Below are 17069 nucleotides of genomic sequence, written 5' to 3' on the forward strand. Positions count from 1 at the left end.
AAACTTGACAAGATGACAACAAACTTTACAGTAACTCCCATAAAAATCTTCAAAAATGTGCAAAATAAAGTAACTGAAGTTGGTACTGCTGACAGCTGAAAAACGAGTTAACACTTTGCGTGTGCTATCTACTATCTAGCGTCAAAAACCAGAAATGTCTATAAAACAAAAACGTTCCTGCTCTAGGTCATCGACACTCAACTGAATTGAAATGAAATAACAAACAATAACAACAAAAAAAGACAAAAAAAATCGAAACTTACATCATCGTCGTAAAATAACAGATGATCCAAACGATCTAAAGATCAAACCCCGTGCTGTGTTGAGAGATGAGAGCAAGGGTAGTAGGAGTCAGCGAGGGCCGAGGGGTGATAGTTGACCAGCCGTCGGTTGGGTAGTCGAATTACGCTAGACGCGTAGCTGGAGCAGGCACAATTCCCCCCATTCCTCGAGGCGACGGAAGGATGGAACGCATGTGAGCATTCAGCACGTCAGTCAGTCGTCACTGATCTCTCGTCAGTTTTCACCAATGGATTCCGTCCATGGAATAGCGGCGCAGGATTAACCTGAAACGAGAATGGAGGTGACTTCAGATTTAAAAATTGTCATGGAAGATTGTAACGACAGCGATCAATACCTCAAAATAAGAGTGGTCCCATTCCAAGGATATAGGGATGGTGATTGAAGGGGTAGCAGCCAATGGGTTGACAAACAAAGAACTTTGTTGACCCTGTTGGTGGTGTTGGCCTTTTCCTTTTCTTTGTATGGGCAACCAGATGGTCTCGTTAAGTCTAAATGCAAAATCTAAAGCAAAATCTAAATTAGAAATAAACAAAAACTATTGGCACCCTACATGAGGAATTCTCAAAATGCAATGTAAACATAACTTGCATGTAATCTGTGATGACCACTAAAATAGAATTTGTTCTCATTTTCTTCTGTTCTTCACCGTCATGCCATTTTCCTCCTGGAAGGACAACCATAATGTTGATTTTCTTTCACATCATCTTAATGAGAAACAAATCAAAATAATCCACGGATTTCCCTGTTCTGTTATTATATTTGGTTATTTTTTCTGTGACACAGCCAATGTTGGGTGAGGCATACGAGTGACTGACAGCATAGACCTTGGTATGCAACACATACTTGGCAATGCCTTGACATGAAACACAAACTCTACAATAAACTGTTGCACTAATAGAAATGAATAATGGCACAATGCAAACTAAATGATCAGCCACACGACAACAAATGTCTAATGTCGTGCTTGCTAACTTAGCAGACGAACTTTTTAAATCCGTTTCTGTATCTGGCTATTTGCCATGTAACTCGAATCAATTCAGATCTTTAGCTACCTGTATAACTTTAAAAGCACACTTTTATTTGCTTAATCTTAGCTTGAAATCTTGAGGGCAGTACAGAGAACAAAGCTCACTTGCTAGTTTTATGCAAATTTTACGGAAGTATACCGGAAGTAAGTGATAGCGCTTTAACCATTGAGCTGCCGACAAAATAAACCAAAAATTCGTGATCTCCGTGAAATTTGGGGTCGATTTCGTGTGATTTAAACGAAATCCAAAATTTGGCCAAAAATCGAGAATTTTACTGAACTATATAGTTCAGGAAAATTTTCAAAACCGGAAGTACGCGTACGTAAAAATCAGAACATGAACTTTCCCACAAATTTGACGAGAATCACGAATATGTGGTTCTTTTGTTCGTCAGATCAATATTTACTAAACTACTGACAGAAATGAGTAAACCGGAAGTAGAAAAAAAAAATCAAATATCGAAAATCTTACAAGTGAGCTTTGTTGCTGGAATAGTAATCGTCAGTTGTCACTAAATATTTCAACCTTGGCCTACGCTTACAAGACCCTGGGCGCGTAAGAGCGGCCTACCGGCCGTAAGGATCCATCGGTCAGAGCCATGGCTCTGCATCGGTCACTGATAAGAGTTCCTCCGCATTGAGCGGAATCGCCGTTCCAAAACTTGGGCACGTGAATGTCATTGCCTTCCAAGTCGAAAAAAGATAAAAAATTAAATTAATGTCAAATACACTAAGATCAATCAATTAAATTTTGTAATTACCTCACTAAAAAATATTTCTCACATCAACATGGGTGAATATCCCACAATAAAAGTGAAGCCAATTTGTCTGAATGTAAATGGTCCAAACGTTTGTCTAATGTATTTTCTTGTTCGCTCTAGCAAATTACAGACGAGATATGTAAAGAAAAATAATCAAAGGAATTAAGGGAGGGAAAGAAGTAGCTGATTTCAGCGGCGCCAATATGTCGACCGCGTCGGGAGATTAGCAGACGACTTTTCGTGTTTATTTTTATTACAAGTTTTCGCGTCAAGTCGTCGAAAGAGAAAAATGAAAGAAAAACTTCTGGCAAAATACACGAGGGAAAGATGGGGAAAAAAGTAAATAGCTCGTGTTCATTTCTGGTATGTTCGCAGTATAAATGGGGAACATGGAATGAGACACACAAAGTGGATGGAGAGAAAGTGCCGCCGATTGAATCATTTGAATAATAGTTAAGTTGGTCGTCGGGGAAAAGGAAACTTGAGACTTGTAGCTGCCTTTCAGCACGTCAAGTCAACATTGGAAAAAAGAAACATTTTGTTTTGCTATTATACACAAAAGAGGAGGGAAAGTAATTCTTTCAAAAGCTACCGATAAGGGACTGTAAGGAAATAAGGAATAGAGAACGCAAAGTCTGCCATTTGAAACAATAAAGGGGGAAAACTGGAAAACCCAAAAATAGTGGAAAAAAGATTTTGTTGTTCGAAAAAAGGAAATGAAATTATAAATACAGGCAAAACACAATCAAAGCCCAGCATCAGTATAAGACAACTGGAAGTGAATGAGTTTGACCTGTTTGCTTTTGTGTGTGTGGATGGAATCAATACTTTCCGAGTAACATCAGTAGAATACTTTTAATTGTGTGGGTGTCAATTGCTATTCTTCTCGCTCATTGGACTGGGTTTCAGCTCAATTTCTCTCCTACAAGAAGAAGACGAATAAGAAAAAAATTAAATTTCAAAAGATTCACCAGACAAAAACCAAGTTGTGTATCCTTACAGCTGAAGGTGCCACTTACTGGGCTTTGGATATTTTGGACTTGTCCTTTGGTGTGGCCTGCTCGCCACTTTCCAGGGCAAACATTTTCATCTTCTCCTGGAAAGTCAATTTCTCAGGGCCCGGTTTCAGTTGGGTCTTTTGCTGTTGCTGCTGCTCGGCCAGCCGCTTCAGCCTGGGATCGCGGTACACTTCCTGCGAGCCTATCACGCCCGGAGTGCTCACTCCAGTCAACAGCAGCTGGTCGATGGAACTACCCCCGCCGCCGCCGCCGCCACCCATGACTCCGCTGCCGGACGTCTTGGGCGGCGTGTTGGCCAGCATGTTCTCCGCTTCCAGGATGAACGCCTATAAATAAAATAAAAATGTCACCAAATGAATTCAATTCCAGTTGGCATTCCACTCACGTCAGGGTCTTCGCGTGTTGGCGTTTTGTTGTCCGACGACTGGGTCGTCTCCTGGAAGAAGGAAACTCTTTTGGTCGTCGTCGACGTGGTGGCGGACGACGTCGACGTGGAAGAAGAAACGTGCTGGGCCATTTCCATCGACGATGACTGATGGATGACGCCGTCCAATCGCTGGCCACCCGACATGGCCGAGGGCGGCGGAATCGGAATGTTGGCACCAGGCGTCGGTCTCCAGTGCTGTTGCTGCTGCTGTTGTTGGTGTTGTTGCATCTGCTGGTGTCGGTGAATGTCCTCCTCCTTGCGGCGCTGAGCTTCTCGGATGATCCGCTCCTCTGCCGCTTGAGTCGCTTCCAGTTCGCGCTGCTTCCGCTGGAAGGCTTCGATTTTGCGCATCCGCTCCTGATCCGGCACCGTCGCTGTGTTGTTGTTGTTTGTTCCGTTCGTCATCGGCGGCTGTTGTTGTTGAGGCGGAGGCATGGGCTGCTGGACTTGCTGCTGTTTCTCCAGTCGCCACTGCCTGGCCCGTTCCAGATCCTCCTGGACGAGGCGGAGCATTCCGCGACGATCGCCCGAGGCTTCCCCATCGTCGTCGTCCTCTTCTTCGGCCGCCTCCATGGCCCGTTTGCGGAATTCCATTTCCAGTCGCAGGGCCCTGAGTTGCTCTTCCTGTTTGGGCGTCCGGTTGCCCAGGCCCAGCGATTCCAGCTCTTCGATCTGCTCCTCCATCCACTGACGGGCCGCCTCCTGGCGGCGCATGGCCGTCTCACGCTCCTTCTCCTCCCTCTCCCACGGGCTCTGCTGCTGTTGCTGCTGGCCCGTGGCCGCGGCGGCCGCCACCAGCGGGTGGGTCGACACGGGCGGCGGAGGTGGCGGCGGAGGAGAGTCGCTGCTCTGCTGCTGTTGCGCCATCGACGGGTGACGTAAATGAGCCACTGATGCCGGAACGACGACTCCCGGGGCTGTTCGACTGACTGGACTCAACAAGCCCCTCGGTTGTTGTTGTTGCTGCTGCTGTTGTTGCGGAGGAGGGGGTGGAAGGGGAAGTTGCTGAGCGTATTGAGGCCGAGGACCTTGACCACCAGGATATTGCATGTGTTGTTGTTGTTGCTGCTGTTGTTGTTGGTACAGGGCAATGTTCTGGTATTGTCGCTCGTCCGACGGATGACGGGCTCTCAGGGTTGTGGCAGAGGCTCTCGTCTGTTGCTGTTGTTGCGTCTCGGCGCTCAAGTTCTGGACGGAACGAGAGCGAGTGGCCTGTTGTTGTTGTTGCAGTTGTTGCTGGGCGGTCGAGCGGGTGGGACTGGTCGGTTCTGTCGATTGTTGCGGAGGATTGGGGTAACGCGGCTGAGAGAGGAGCTGGGCCGACATGGCCCGTTGGTTCATCATGGCTCGCTGTTGTTGCTGCTGCTGTTGCTGGGCGTAGAATTGTTGTTGCTGCTGCTCCGTCTGAAAGTGGTGAATTCCGTCCTGCGACTGGTTCATGCCCACGTTGGGCTCACTGTTGTGGTGCAGGGCCGGCACCGACCGGGAATTGGCGTTGCGCAATTGAGGCGCCATCTGTTGGAGAGGACGGCCTTGGCCCATCGCCTGCTGCTGTTGCTGGGGGTCGTTGATGTTGGCCAGACTGGGACTGCTGTTGGAGTTCATCCGATGCGACGTCGGCGGACGATCCCAGTCGACCAGTCGCTCCTGGAACGCCTGTTGTTGTTGCTGCTGCTGTTGTGTCTGGGGCAGAGGTGGTCGACGTTGTTGCTGTTGCTGGACCGGGTCCATCTTGTTGAGAGACAAAGTGGAGCGAGACACGGTGGACGTTGGCGACGGTTGGCTCAGCAAAGTGGCCAGTCCGTGGAACATGGCCGCCTGTTTGGCGACTTCCAGACGGACCGTGTGGCTCGTCCTCATCAAAATCTCGGCGGCTCGATCCTGCGTGATGCCCACCAGACTGTAGCCGTCGACCGAGAGCAACTGATCGCCGGCCTGCAGACGTCCGTCGATATCAGCCGATCCTCCTGTTCAAATGATAAAAGTTCCAAGTTTAACATTTCGATTCCATTTCCAACTGAAACAAACGGGGACAAACCTTTGACGACAGATTTGATGTAGATGCCAAGTTGTTGCTGACCAGTGCCACGGGCGGCCACGATGCTCAAGCCCATCGAATCGCTGGCCTTGCGTAACTGCAGCAGCTGCAACTCTGGCTGCTGCTGCTGTTGTTGTTGTTGCTGGGGGGCATACGCCTGGGCTTCGCCGGCCACCGACGGAGCGCGGATGGGATGCTGTTGCGGTTGAGGGGCGACGACCGGAGTCGATCCTTCGCCCATGTAAATAGTCCACAATCCCGACGACGTCGGCTGGGGGGTCAAACGGCATAGTCCGGCCTGTTGGAGCGGCCCCAAGACTTCCATCAACCCAGTGGGGATGCCACGCATCACGTCGCAGGAATACCCGTCGTCGGGCAGGAGGAAAGGGACGGCCAGCTGGGAATCCTCGTCCAATCGCAAGGGACGGCCGTCGGCCAGTTGAAGTTCGTCGGCCGTTCCTTCGGCCACCCGGACAATGTGTTGAATCAATTGAGGCGGAATGGCGTTGGCCGGCTCTCCATCCTGCGGTGACGGCCTGTAACGTTCCAGCAAGGCCCTCAACTGCAGCGAGTTGAGTTTGAAACAGGAGCTGGCCGTCTCCACCAGCTGTTCGGCCGTGTTCTTGGGCGATTGCAGCAAATGGGCGGCCTGCATCACTCGAGCTGCAACAATTTGAAAAACAAAAATAATTGGATGAAATGAAAAAGTTACTCGCTCAGAAAATGCAAATGTCTTACCCAAGTGACAGTCGGCGGCCAATTCGAGTCCCTGCCTCTCTGCCCAGGCCTCCAAACGTCTCAGCCGTCGACTGAGGGCCAGGCCCCACTGGCGAGAGCAGAGATTGGCACCCGGAGGTGGCAGGAGATGATGCGAGGCGGAAGCGGGCAAACGTGGCGAATCCAGGCCGACGAGACGATTGAAGAGGGCCGCGTTCAGGGCGTGAAACAACTGGGAAAAGAGCTGAATGGTGAGGGCGGCGTTGACCCGACAGCGGCGCAACAGGCCCATCGTCGACGAGAGGACCGACAAGACCTGGGCGGTGGCCGCTTCTTCTTCCGGCTGCTCCGGCTGCCCTTCGGCCAACTGTTGCGACGTAGGCGGCGACAGCATGGGCGGCATCGATTGGAGCAGCTCGGCCGTCAGGCAGACGCTGGCGTTGCGGAAGGCGATCTGGACGGCCTCGGCCAGCAAATCTTGTCCATCCAGCGAAAAGGCGCAAATGTGTCGATCCGATTTGAGAAAGTGGAGTAGCTCAGAGGCGTTGGCCATCCAAAAGGCCAGCGAGGGCGGGTCGGCGTAGCGCTCCTGGACGATGGCCTGCATCATGGCGCCGACCCGACTCAGCGTCAGAGTCAGACGCTGGGCCCTTTCCATGGGATTCAATTCCGGCCGGAAGTGAGTCGAGGCTCGGTAGCGAGCCATCAGATACAGGGAATAGGTTGGGGCCAGTCTGAAGACGATCTGCCTCGTGTCTGTTGGGGGAAAAGAGAAAAATTTAATCAAATAATTTGCATACGAATATGTGCATAAAATTTCCCAGGACTTGCCTAAATTTGGAATGAGAGAGTGGAGAAAGGCATCCTCGACGTCTTCGGGCAGTTCCAGGACGGCCGGGAGGATGGGATCAGTTCCAGGAACGACGACGGGCCCGGCGGGCGGAGGGGGAGGAGCGACGATGGCTGCAGCAGCAGCCGAAGCCGAGACGGGGATCAAATTACTGGCCGACGGTGTAGTGGAAACGGCCCTATTAGCACCGCCCGGTTGCCCAGTGAAGCGCTCATAATTGAGTGCTGTCGAGGCGGCGGGAGTGCGGAACTCGCTGGCCGGATCGATGAAGCGAAATTGATAGGCGTTGCGGCCGAAGCGGATGACGCAGCCGTGCTGGAGCAAAGTCGTTTCGCATAGCCTCTGGCCGTTGACGTAAGTCTCCGCTTGAGGGCTGCAGGGTGTCAACGTCACCATGCCTTCCGTGTGGGCGAGAACGCAGTGGCGCGGATGGATTCCGGGCCCGAAAAGTTGAATCGACGGAACTGTTGTGCGCAGAGAAGAAAATTGGTTTAATTCAATTAATTCAAGTTGCGGATGGAAATCCGCAACAAAATAAGATAAAAACTCACCGGAAATGGGCGAGGAAGGATGCGGAGGTGCTGGTCGTTCTGATCCGACTTCCGTGACTGTGGGAGAAACGAAATGGCGTCGTATCTGGTTGCCCTGTCTGACTTCGCTTCCGTCCGGATTCAATTCCACCAAGTAGGGCAGAGTGCGTTGCTCGGGATCCTGATCGGGCGACGACAAATCACCTACGCCCGTCAATCGATGAACGGATCCGCCACCAGAGCCACACGAATTGGCATTGGCGTTGCCTCCTCCGCCTTGGCTTCCTCCACTTCCGCTGAGTTTCTTCTTGCGACGACGTGCAGCCTGCGAATTGCTGTCGGCCGGCCGCCTCCTGACGTGAAACATGACCGGACCTGTTGTGGACGAAAGAAACGAACAATTGGCATCATGGCAACCCAACTGGACACACAAAAAGGACAAAGAAACAAAAGAGATAAAACGTCTGGGGTCGGTTTGTTTTGTCAAAAAACCTAGTAGGATTTCGCGTTTGCAAGTAGAATTGTTGCGTGTTCGGTGACCAGCCGAAAACGACCACATGCCTATCATTTTGATTGCCGGGATTTCTTTCTTCTTCCACCAACAAGACGATTGAGACGAGTGAAATTCCGGAGCAATTCAAGGGGAAACTGAATAAATAGGATCGACACAGACAGACAGACGAGGCGGATGTGCCAGAAGCTGAGACGCAACTGAGTGCCGTCCCGTCATGAGAGAGAGATCAGTCCCCCCACCCCGCTCGCTGCACATCAGTTTCTCTTTTCCTTGTCGCCGTCGTTGCTAAGCGACGCGCTTTGCCCTTTTCAAAAATAGGGACGTCCAACACGAACGCAGATACTTAGTCTAGCGACTTGCGTGAGTGTCACCCATAGCAACCGAACACAGAGTGCACGAACGAAGCAACACACAAACCCGCCCGAAAAAAAAGCAATTAAATTGACGACTACCCAAAAGCGATCGATCCCGCCGCCCCTCCCAGGAGGATCCTCCTCCTATTTTCTCTCTGTTCTCTGTGCTTTCATCCGATTCTCAGTTGTGTTACCTGAGCCGGGCGTGTGGTTCATCAGAATGGAGAGAGGACACTCGTCGTCTTCCAAAATGTACTCGCTAGGTGGCTCGCTATTGTTGTTGCCCGTCTGCTGTTGCTGCTGTTGATTCGGTGGCGATCCCGTCACCTGGACCAGGCAATAATTGGTCGGGTCCTCTCGGGTGAGCGCGTACTTGTCCAGCATCTCTCGCACCACGTAGGCTGCCGTCTCGCGGACAGACAACAAAAGCGTCTTGTAAGGCACGTCACGGCACAAACTCTCCCCGTAGATCTGCAATGATCAAATCGATTAATCAATCAATAACAACAATAAACAACATTTAGTAAGGAAGTCGAAAAATTTACTTTGAGGGTCCCGCCAGTGTCGGGGCCGCCATCTTTTGAGCGAAAGAGCTGCAATTTGCGCTCCAGTTTCTGCTGCCTCCGCCGACGCATCACCGCTTCCGGATTACTGATGGAGCGAGTAAAACTCGTTTCCGGCAGTTCCGTGTACAACTTCTCGGCCACCGTCCCGTTTTTGCCGCCATTCTCGCAATCCTGGCCGCCGCCTCCGTCGTTGTCTGAACTCTTCAACTTGCGCAGTTTGTTCTCCTTTTTGGCGTTGCGCTTCTCCCGCTTCGAGAGCTTGCGACGGAAGCTGGATTCTTCCGGTGGCTGCTGGGCAGGCAGAGTCGACTTCTCGTCGGCCCGTCTCAAGAGGAAACGGCCCTCGCGGTCGTCCTTGTGCCAATTCAGCTGGACCAGCAACGGTTTCTCGTCGACACCCAGGCACCTCTCCTCTGCTTGGAAATAAAAAGAAAAAAACAAACATTTACATTTCGCCCTTGACGCTATTCGCAAATTCATTTCGGTCGTTAATACCACCGTTGGGGTGGATCTCGTAGAGCGCGTATTCCGTCATGTGCAGCATCTTCATGTCTGGTCTGAATTTCTCAATCAGAGTTTCAATCACTGCCTGCGTGGAGCCTGTGGAAGAAACTCTGATGCACTTGGTGGCAATCTTCTGCCCTGCATCTTGGAAGTAGAAGCGCATCACACCGTGGAACTCAAATTCCTGCAAAGAGAAAGACACTGGTCAGAAAACGGGGAGGAATCAAGGAATCAAGACTGTGGCAAATGCTCACCTCGTTGGGTTCTGAGAGGGAGAACAGGTCAAGGCGGTTGGCATTCCACTGACCGATGATGTGTTTGAGAGCCTCCCTGTCCCGCCACTTCCTGTCTTCAAACTCCATCATGGCAGGCATCAGTGGCACTATTGGACGGTCAAAACTTTGGCAAATCGCTAAAGAGAAAACTAGTCACTCGACAAAGGGCACTTGTTTGGCAGGAGACTGCTAAAGTACACAAATAAAAAAAAAGGCAGTTTGTGGGTGGCAGCGAACTCTCACATCCAGAGAGACGCTGTAAGGGCAGCAGGTGAAGAAGGAAGGACCAACCCTTCCTGTGTTTTATTTCCTCAAGCAGTTTTCTCTCTCTCTTCCTGCCTGTCTTTTTATTGTTGAATCGATGGCTAACGTTTATGAAGCACTCGATGGTGGCCCGTTGTCAACGATGCGTCATCCGGGAGAAAAAGGCATAAGGTGTAATACAACAATGAACGCCGCCTCTCTCAGCAAGTGGCAACCGTCAAACAAAGTTCATAGCAACGGCGTTTCATCCATAACGACGCCATGTTTTTCGTTGTTGTCTGTCTTACGGCCTCAACATCGGACGAATTTCATTGGGGAAAAATAACTGAAACAAACTGAAACAAACACAAGACACACAAAAGGCACTATGGACGGAACACACCCACAAACACACACACAAACAGACACTGAAATAGGCGAAGGGAAGACGTCAAGAGAAAAAAGATGCCATCGACAGCAGCGCCAGCGTTGCCACATTTCGACATTTCAACATTGTTGCAAATGTGTGTCAGCGTGTCGACTCTTCAGACTCGATTGGACAAAATTGGCCGGAGTCGAGGAAGTGGTTTTTCTTCAATTCGCCATTTACGTCGTCGTCGTGAATGGCTAATATCCAGGTTTCAAACCCAAATCGATTTCAATCTGGGCCGGTTGCTGCTGCGACTTTTAAAACAAGAGGAACTAGTTCAACTTCCACTAGCGGTTAATTGATTAATATAACTGGTGGTCGTCCCGACCCTCTTGAAAACCTCTCCAACAATTTATTTACTCTTTGGATCGAAAATAAAAACTCGAGAGCCATCGATCGGCTCCTTGATAAATGCCAAAGTTATTTCAAGCCACAAACAACTCGAGTGCCGTCCATCGATAATGGAACAGATGGATTCACCTTGTCAAAAGCCCTCCAGCAGCTCAGAGGCTTTAGAGACTCCCTTTCGATTTACTTGCGGGGGGAAAAACAACAACGAAAAAACAAATGGATTACCCAGAAAAAGAACCAGACGTAGATGATGTTATACCGGTAAACAGGTATATATGTGAACGAGAAGCCCCGAGGGGGGGTGGTTCGTTCTAGAAAAGAAAAAGGTGGGGGGGATTTCGAAAACAAAATAAAAAATATCCAAAACTCATCCATCAAATCGCTGCAATGTCTCTGGAAACCCGCAAAGTCTCTGCTGGTCAAGGTATTTTCTGGCAGTTGGGAATATTCATCATCATTTGAACCGCAGTGACCAATCACAGCGGCCATAACACTTTTTGTTATTGTGGTTTGATCTGTATTTTCTATTCATTTTGCAAATACGACGAAGGCGGACGGACAAGGGGGCGATGAACAACAACAACGAAAATTAGATGCGAAAAATTCTTTTTCGCCATTCTCTTTCTTGATTGGAAGAAAGAAAAAAACGAAATTTTAGGAAACGAAACACAAAATAATATCACCCGCCGCTTTTTCGTTTGACGCCAAAAAAAAATATTTCCCGCTTCCGCTGGATTACTCGATGGCTGGAATGATTTTGCCTTGGCAGTCCTTGAACAACAATTTCATCTGAAGAGGCTCATTAACTTCCTGTCGGATTCAAAAGATATCAAGGATTCATTATTGGCGATTAAAATGAAATTGTAAATGCTGCCATCTGGCAGTCAGATTAGACAACAACGACAACGCCACCTATCAACCGAATTTCAAACTTACTTTGAAAAAGGACACGAAGCTGTGTTTGCCTTTCTTATGGCGAGAGCGGATAAAACTGAGATCGGGCGCATGCGAAGAGGGGACCGCAGGGTAGCTCATCTTGGCCTTGGCCGAATGACGAGGCAACTAGAAAATTATAAACCAAATAAAAAACGGTTAACCCAAATCCACAAAAACAACTTAAAAATAATAAAAAAAAACCTACGCCAAGGTATTCGGTGGCCAATTGTTTGATCTTGTACTTGCGCAACTTGACGGTCATTCCCATGTCGACCAACTCGATTCGCAGGTATTCCAGATTATCGTCATCGTAGCCGAGCACCTTGCCGCGCTGCCACCTACCGTCTTCCGGGTAGCGACAAGTGCACGGACTCCCTTTATTGATGAAAAATAATTCAATTATCTGACGCTTAGTTAATGGAAGAGAAGAGGTTATTTACCAGATTCGACAACGTCCAGGTCCGGGAAAAGGGGCGCGGCTCTCTGCAATTCGGAGCTGAGACGTGCGTAACCTTCCACCTGCTCCTGCCACTGGTGCGGACTGTCGCCGAAACTTAGTCGCTCCGGACTGAACACTCCCTGGCATTGCTGGAAGTCGAATGAAATGATGCGGATGGGCAGCGAAACTCGGCGGGGGATGAACAGAGGCCGGTACACGTCCATCTCTCTCGACTCGTGAAAAACATCAAAGTTGAAAATCGGGTACACGTCGTCCGAGAACTCGGACGAATTCGCGTCGAAAATCGAGTCGTCCAGGTCGACGGTGCTCAGCGGAAGAGTCGGCGCCGGAGTACATGGGCGGGGTGACGAATCCACCGGAGAACCAGAAGCTTTCGAACGAGTGCCAGAGTACCTGTATTCCGGGCGCAATTGCTGGAATATATCCTTGAGATCTTTCGCTCCTTCGTCGGGAAACCAAATGTCGACGACGGGATCGGATCCGCTGGTGGCCGGTTCGAGAACCCGCACCGTAATCTCCTTATCGATCAGAATCTGGTGCAGCATCTCCAATTCGTCTTCGGTGGGCTTCGTTTCCGGTCCGGGGTATCTCGAAAGACGGCACCTGCTGGCCTGGATTGGATACTCGTAGCAGAGCAGGGATTTCCTCATGTTCTCGTACGAAACCTTCCCAGAGTTGCCGTAGTCGACAAACAAAACTGTGGCCGATGTGGCCTCGTCGTCGGCCGTCAAGACGACGGCCCGGTAAAATTTCCGATCCGTGTCCCTGCCCGTCAAACTTGCGTCAGTAATGAATGCATTAAAAACAATAAAAATGAAAAAAAGATCCTTACAAAGCGATGCAGGGCTCATCCTTGACCCAATGGGCCAAATCGGCCGGCGTGGGCGTCGACTTTTCGTAGTGCCAGTTGATGAGCTTGTTGATGACCCTCACGTGATTGGTAGGTCCCGTCGGACGATGGAAGTAAAGCCGACCGTCGTCATCCATCCAAATGGGCAAAGCTCTTTCCAATTCCGGCGGGAGAGTCACGCTGGGCAGCCAACGTTTGGGCGAAGGCTGCAGCGTCACCAGCATAGGATCCCTCAGGGCCAGTCCCCGGTCCAGCAACTCGTCGTTAATGCAACCCGTCAACGTCTGGTCAAATTCCAGTGGGCCGCCGTGTTTGATGTATTCATGGTAGAGCCGGACGTAATGAACAGACTGGAAAAGTCCAGTGTCGTCTAATTCCTCCCGGACGAAATAAACTTGGACGAAGAGAGCGCTGCACTCCTTGATTTTTTTTCTCATCTTGTCGGTGGCAGAACCCGACCATTTGGTCATATGGCCAGCTGGGCGGACGCCCCACAAACGGCATTCCAAAGCCAGTGCCGGCGTTTCCATCCATCCTGTTGACAAAAAATTCAAAAATAAACAAACCAAAATCCCTGGGGAAACAAAAACGGACACATTTACTCACGGGGATGACTCAGCCGGTAGAGTTGCGTGCAGTCGACTTTGATCTTTTTGCCAACATCCGTCAGGTAAAGTGTCACCGTCTTGTCGTCAACAATGTCCACGATCCGGCAGCGATTCCAATGGCCGTCGACGTTGGCGGCGCAGATCAAACCGATAGTCTTCATGTCCGCCTGATTCAACTGCTCCAGCAAAAGCGACGAGTTGGCGAAATGATCGTCCAGCTGCCGAGTCAAGTTGACGTAAGTCTCTTGAGCCTTGTCAATCTGGATGTAAAATTCTCCGGTCGAATTCAAGTGACTGACGACTACTTTCGTCCGGAAGCGATTCTCTTGTCCTTCATATAGGGCCGGTGGTGGCGGGACGTAGACGGGCGACTGTGACGGCACTGGCGAGGCTCTGAATGCCGATTTCGCAGAGGAGTGAATGGATGGAACAGGAGCAGGGCGATGATGATCATAGGGGAGATCTGAGGGTCCTGCACGTGGAGTCCTGGGAACCCAATCTTTGGCCGGGAAGCGCTTTCTCTTGGCCACAATCGCTTCCGGCGGAGGTGGGGTTGGAAGAGTGCGCACCGCTTTGTGGATACTCATCGGCGTATACGCAGTAAAAGGATCCACTGGCTCCTTGGGCGGAGTGATCGTGTTGGTAATGTTCTCGTCGACCGGCGACGGACACCTGAAAAAAAGAGAAAATTAAAACTCCATTGATTTGCGGGTCTAGAAGCAAAAGAAGCTCTTACACTGTGACCCAGAGGGTGTACTCTTGGCCGTCCGATCGGCCAACCCCGCCCGGATCTACACGAACTACATGTACGTTGACGAATTTCGGTTCGCTGTGAGAAACGGACGTCAGTGAATCCGCCTGAGAGCAGCGGACGGCTTGAGCCGGTAAATCCGACATCCCGTCGCCCAGCAGCCGAATCGTTTGAACCGTCGCGAATTTACGGTTGCCATAGTCGACGAAAAAGATGGCCAGATCGTCACAATTAAAGTTGATCTCCTCGATCAAGGCGCGGTACCATTTTCCGTGGAAACGGCCGGCCACCAGCTGACCCACTTGCTATTTTCGAAAAAAAAAATCAAACAGAAAGAGTGAAAATAAAAGTAAAATAATAATTTTTCGGCCACTAGATGACGTTACCAGTTCGCTCAACCGAGGCGCGGGATTCTTTTCGCAGGTTTGAATAAGAGTTTGAAGCTTTTTCAGCTCCTCGCGGCCTCCATTGCCGTCTGGGCTAGGAGAACTATGAACTTGAATGTAGAAACATTTGTCTTCGTCGTGGACGACACGTCCAGTCAGCTGCATGCCGCTCTCGTAATGATTGATAGCCAGAGGAGACGAATTCATGTGCTTCCGGGCCCTCTTCTTCTCGGTCGGTTCGCAAGGAGAATTTGAACTCAAATGATCCAGCGATCGGCGATCCTTTTCCTGCTTGAAATCGTCAAACTGACTGAGCAGGCGATTCCAATAGGAGGAGCCTTCGTACTCTGAACTGACAGTGGCCACCGAATCGTGGCGAAGGTGATGGATGTACTCCTCATCCGGTTCAAATACAGCCGACAGAGTCACCGAGTTCACATTATCCCGCGTCTCGTCAACGAGATTCTTGCAGGAATTGGACTGGCGGATCGATTCCGTCCAACGGGCGATGGCTGACCTACTGGGCGGAATGTCGCTGCTCACTGCCTTGGTGGCCTTCTGCAATCGCTTACTCAAGTCCAGTTGGCCTTCCCGGATGTGACGTTCGGCGTTGTTGAGGGAGCCAGTTCGTTCCTGGAATCTTTGGAACAACTCGTGCTGCATCTGCTGTTCCCTGGAAGCCAAAAGGGTGTGCAATTCGGCAAAATGGCCTCGCAACTGTAAGAAAAATCAAACAAATGGTTCAGATTTTAAATTTTCTCAACGAATAGACAAAGGAATAAAATTTCACCTGTTTGATGAGTAGGTCGTACTCTAATTTCACGCGCTCAGACTGTCCTTTGATGTAACTGCACGTTTTCTTCATATTGCTGACCAATTCCACCGCTTCTTCAGCCGCCCCATAGAAACTTTCTAGCTCCTCTTTGTTCCTGTCCAACAACCTGACAACATCATGGCCAAGATGGCAAGATATCCTGCAACCCCCACACAACAGAACTTCATCGTTGTAGCACCAGAAGTCTATTGAGGTGTTGTGAATGGGGCATTTTCCTGTGGGATTAAGTAGCTGGGGTCTTTCCAAAACCAGTTCTGGGCTACTGGGGACAAACAATCCTCTAGATCCATCTATACAACATGACAACAATACAGTCTGAGAGGGTTCACAATTTAGTTTACAAGAAGCTACCTCTAAAGCCAATGTTTTCCGCTGCCATATCAATCCCCAGCTCATTCAGCTGGATCAGGCCCAACTGATAGCAGTTGATGACTGCTAGCACATTTTGAACAGCCTCGTGTGGAATAACAGACACACATTTACAGACTGCACAATTGATGGTGGTGGAGTCTGGGCCTTTATTAGACGATACAGTGCCACGTTTTGGGTGAGATCTTTTGGAAACTATACAGTGATAGCAAACACCATGACCACAATGTAAAGTCAATGGCAAACCACATCTCATGTAATGACTTGTTTTGGGTACTGAAAAGAAAAAGAAATCAATCGGGTTAGTCAACCCCCATATTCAAATTGGGGGAAAAGAAAATCAACTTACAGCTACTGGAATAGGGTTCTCTACACTGTGGGCAATTACTAATTGACTTTTCCATTCTAAATCTTTTATAGTACTGCTACATGGAGAAAGAGATTCCAATCCACACGATTTTAAGTCTACATATACGTAAGAGAGACCCACGTGCGTCTTGAGGAATGTGGACTTTGAATAATAAATGCGTTGAGATGTTTGTCTGCTAAAGTATCGCACGATAATTCGATCGCGATACGTTTTCAAAATATTTTCAGCGGAGCAAATTAAAAACAAAACAAAACAATAAAACAAAGAAATAATAATCCTAAATATTTCAGAATTTAATTCAAGTTTAATTGGGGGAAAAATTTGACAAAAACGTTTTCTGTTTTCGAGCGATGGAGCAGCTGATTTCTGACGAACCCAAACAAAATCAATAACAACAGCAAGCAGCTATACAAAATGTTTAGAAGTGCTACTTTTTTATTATTGTTTCTGGCTATTTTAGCTTCACTGTCGGCCCAAACATCCAAGCCTTTAGTGTCTCCAAATAAGCATATTGCAATCAAGAACAGCTACAGCCAATCCATCCGACACTTCCTAAAGGACTTGAAAAACATGGCTGGAGGTTTCATGGCAAACAG

General features: G+C 49.4%; 2 protein-coding genes across 5 annotated transcripts; both read right to left on the reverse strand.

Annotated features, from left to right (window-relative positions):
• Nucleotides 1–2165: 2165 nt before the first annotated feature.
• LOC124326029 (afadin-like) lies at nt 2166–10625 on the reverse strand. 4 transcript variants are annotated; one of them, XM_046784597.1, is made up of 11 exons: nt 9864–10625; nt 9604–9793; nt 9085–9518; nt 8734–9010; nt 7694–8047; nt 7124–7606; nt 6314–7048; nt 5576–6238; nt 3496–5504; nt 3111–3436; nt 2166–3013 (listed from the first exon to the last, which is right to left on the reverse strand). In XM_046784597.1, exons 1-11 carry the CDS (start codon nt 9981–9983, stop codon nt 2962–2964), a joined length of 5643 nt encoding a protein of 1880 aa, XP_046640553.1. In that variant the 5' UTR covers nt 9984–10625; the 3' UTR covers nt 2166–2961. The 4 variants fall into 4 exon arrangements, with proteins under 4 accessions (XP_046640553.1, XP_046640551.1, XP_046640552.1 ...); XM_046784595.1 differs by having other exon boundaries at nt 9085–9521; nt 9601–9793; XM_046784596.1 differs by having other exon boundaries at nt 9601–9793; nt 9864–10624.
• Nucleotides 10626–11521: 896 nt separating this feature from the next.
• Nucleotides 11522–16640, reverse strand: LOC124326035. Its single transcript, XM_046784609.1, has 11 exons — nt 16453–16640; nt 16086–16379; nt 15690–16024; nt 14900–15616; nt 14499–14818; nt 13761–14434; nt 13137–13689; nt 12285–13069; nt 12050–12219; nt 11845–11970; nt 11522–11718 (listed from the first exon to the last, which is right to left on the reverse strand). Exons 1-11 carry the CDS (start codon nt 16505–16507, stop codon nt 11644–11646), a joined length of 4104 nt encoding a protein of 1367 aa, XP_046640565.1. The 5' UTR covers nt 16508–16640; the 3' UTR covers nt 11522–11643.
• Nucleotides 16641–17069: the final 429 nt, after the last annotated feature.

Source organism: Daphnia pulicaria, chromosome 2, assembly GCF_021234035.1.
Source record: "Daphnia pulicaria isolate SC F1-1A chromosome 2, SC_F0-13Bv2, whole genome shotgun sequence".
Classification (NCBI taxonomy): domain Eukaryota; kingdom Metazoa; phylum Arthropoda; class Branchiopoda; order Diplostraca; family Daphniidae; genus Daphnia; species Daphnia pulicaria.